Source organism: Octopus bimaculoides, chromosome 25 (genome assembly GCF_001194135.2).
Source record: "Octopus bimaculoides isolate UCB-OBI-ISO-001 chromosome 25, ASM119413v2, whole genome shotgun sequence".
In the NCBI taxonomy this organism is placed as follows: Eukaryota; Metazoa; Mollusca; class Cephalopoda; order Octopoda; family Octopodidae; genus Octopus; species Octopus bimaculoides.
The window spans coordinates 6,894,384-6,897,547 of record NC_069005.1 but is presented as its reverse complement, the minus strand read 5'-3'; the positions used below and the strand labels follow the sequence as shown (position 1 = coordinate 6,897,547).

Here is a 3,164-nt window from a genome sequence, read left to right as displayed (position 1 = left end):
TTAAAACTAGTCTTTGTCCATAATATTTATTAGTAGTGAATAATTCTTAAACAGCAGAAAACAAACAAAACCAAAAACAACAAAAAACAAACCCAGAGGAAACAAAAAAAAAAACCCAACAGACATGAAATAACAGTAAATAATTTAAAAATGAGATATATAAATATATATATGTATATGTATGCATATATATGTATATATATATATATACACACACATTTACATATGCATTATATATATATATATATATATATATATATACACACACATATTTACATATGCATTATATATATATACACACATATTTACATATGCATTATATATATATATATACACATGCATTATATATATATATGTATATATACACACATACGCATACATGTGTATGTATACATATGCACATATACACACATATTTACATATAGATTATTATATATACACATATATGTATGTATGTGGGTATATATATATATATGTGTGTCTGTGTGTGCAAAACTGAATAATTAACTAAAACATAATCTAAAACAACATAAAAATATCACCCAATGTCTTTCATTCCCACCCTACACACAACCCTGATACCTCTCTCTCTCTCGGTCTCTCTGTCTCTCTTTCTTACCTGATTTGTCATATACTTCTACATAATCTTCTTATCCTCATCACCCTCATCTTAATAATCATCATTGTCATTATAATAGTATCGTTATTATTTTTTTATCGTTAATGCTGTGACATAATTGGATATTTTTAATTAATATGCCCCTCACTCTCAACCCTCTTTCACAATTTGGAGGAACTTTGCCTTAATGATCTTCCGTTGCTAATTAATAATGAAAAAAACAAACTATTTTCTCCTCATTTAGAATCTGAATGTCTGGTATGCAGTGGATGTGAGTGTATATATATATATATATATATATATATATATATATATACACATACACACACACACACACACATGTACATACAAATATACAGACATATGTGTGTGTGTGTGTGTGTGTGCATAGGGACTGGGTAGGTGGGTGTGTAGTTATGCAAGGCCAAGAATGTGGTGGGGAGGAGACAATATATGTATGTGTGTATACAACTAAGATACAGAAACAATGTATGTTTGTGGCATACATGTGTGTATGTTTGCGTATGAAGGAGTACATGACAAAGATAGTAAGAGGGTATGTATGCATATATATATGCATATATATACACACATATACAATATATATATACATATACATATTATATATACATATATACATACACACACATATATACACACACATACACATATACATGCATATATACATATACATATATACATATATACATATACATACACACACACACACACACACACATATATATATATATATATATACAGACACATATATATATACAGACACATATATATATACACACACACATATATATATATATACATATATACAGACACATATATATATACACACACAAATATATATATATATATATACATATATAAACGTATACATATATATAAACATATAGTAATATGCTTTATGAAAATGCAGCAAAAATATCACAAAAACTGTTACTCAGAGTTTCTCGTTCCCGTTCGTTGGACGATCGGGAACGTGAAACTCTGAGTAACAGTTTTTGCGACATTTTTGCTGCTTTTTAGTAAAGCATATTACTCTACTTCTGGTATTCGAATACTATTTTTTCCACCTCGTTTCGCATTTATGTGCTTACACTGGTATATATAAACACACACACACACACATATATATAGAGAGAGAGTGATAGACAGATAGATACATGTATATACGCACATATATACATATATGCCTGAGGGGGTAAGTGTATGTGTGTGTGTGTGTGTGTGTGTGAGAGAGAGAGAAAGAGTCTGTATGCAAACTGATGTGTTTCTGAGTTAAGCCAGTGTTACTCAATATTTATAGTCACTAAGTTGTGTGTGTGTGTGCATTTGTGCTGTGCATGTATGTACATGTATATATATATATGTATGATACTATGCTTTGGGGGGGGGGAAGGAGAGGGTGGCAGGGGAGGCTACATGCATATACACATGTTTGTCATGGTTGAGAATGTGCGTTTGTGTCTGCATGCTCATGTGTGTGTGTATGTATGTGTGATAGAGTTCGTGAGTGTGTGCATGTTTGTGAGTGTATGTGTGTGGTGATGTTATGTATTTTTGGAGGAGGCTAATGTGTGTGCATGTCTGCTTGTGCATGTGTGTGTGAGTCTGTGTGTATGTGTGTGTGTGTGATGATATTAGGGAAAGGTGTAGACATCTGTCAGTCTCTGTGCATGCATCTGTATGGATGCGTGTGTGTGTGTGTGTGTGTGTGTGTGTATGTATACATGTGTGTGCGAGAGTTTATGGGGTGGGGTAATACTCTTAATTGTGTCCAGTTAATGGGGTGCTGCTGCTGCTGCCCCTCCCCCTCCTCCACCAGCTGCCACCACAGCCGTCCCAGTCGGACCGCCAGTCCCCAGCCGGCCATAGTCCACATTGATAAACGAAAACCCTTGGAATTCCTCCTGATTAATTGCTGATACTGTTTGACTCTCGATTGGTGTTAAGGTTGGTTCCTCTGTCGTAAAATCTTTGTCAAAGTTGTTGGCATCTGTTCGACTTTTCTGTAGGAGAAGAAAAAAAAAAACAGCTTTAAAATATATTCGAAAACAACAAGAAAAGCAACAACAAACAAAACAAGTGGACGAGAATGATACAGTTTCTTGTTTTTTCTGGTAGAAGTAGTTCCGGAGACTTCTGGCAGTTTGTTCTGCTTGATAAGACAAGTCACGCTAAGTAAAAGCATGCTGGTACCCACACAACACTAGAGCAACGCTGCATGAAGCATTTTGCTCAAGAATACAACACACCACCCAACCGGGGAATTGAACCCATGATCAGACAATCGGGAGTGTAACCCTCTAATTACTAATCCAAATGTCTTTACCAATATATAAATCAACGTTTATACGTAAAAGCTTTTCACTCAACTTAAATCTAACGTGGATTTAAATAATCTAACGAAATACAAAAGGCTCAATGTTTTCATGAAAACTAATCACCTTTTCTTTCTTGTTTCAGTCATTTCATTTCACTGCAGCCATATATTTATTTATTTATATATATAAATATATTTATTTATTTA

The 3,164-nt window shown here is 33.4% G+C and overlaps 1 protein-coding gene across 1 annotated transcript in view; it reads right to left on the bottom strand.

Annotated features, from left to right (window-relative positions):
* Positions 1–6: 6 nt before the first annotated feature.
* LOC106875452 (calcium-independent protein kinase C) overlaps positions 7–3,164 on the bottom strand; it is a 50,907-nt gene continuing 47,749 nt past the window's right edge. Inside the window, exon 11 of the mRNA XM_052976814.1 lies at positions 7–2,811. Coding sequence (XP_052832774.1) covers positions 2,416–2,811 — 396 coding nt within the window. The 3' untranslated portion in view covers positions 7–2,415. The remainder of the gene's footprint in view (positions 2,812–3,164) is intronic.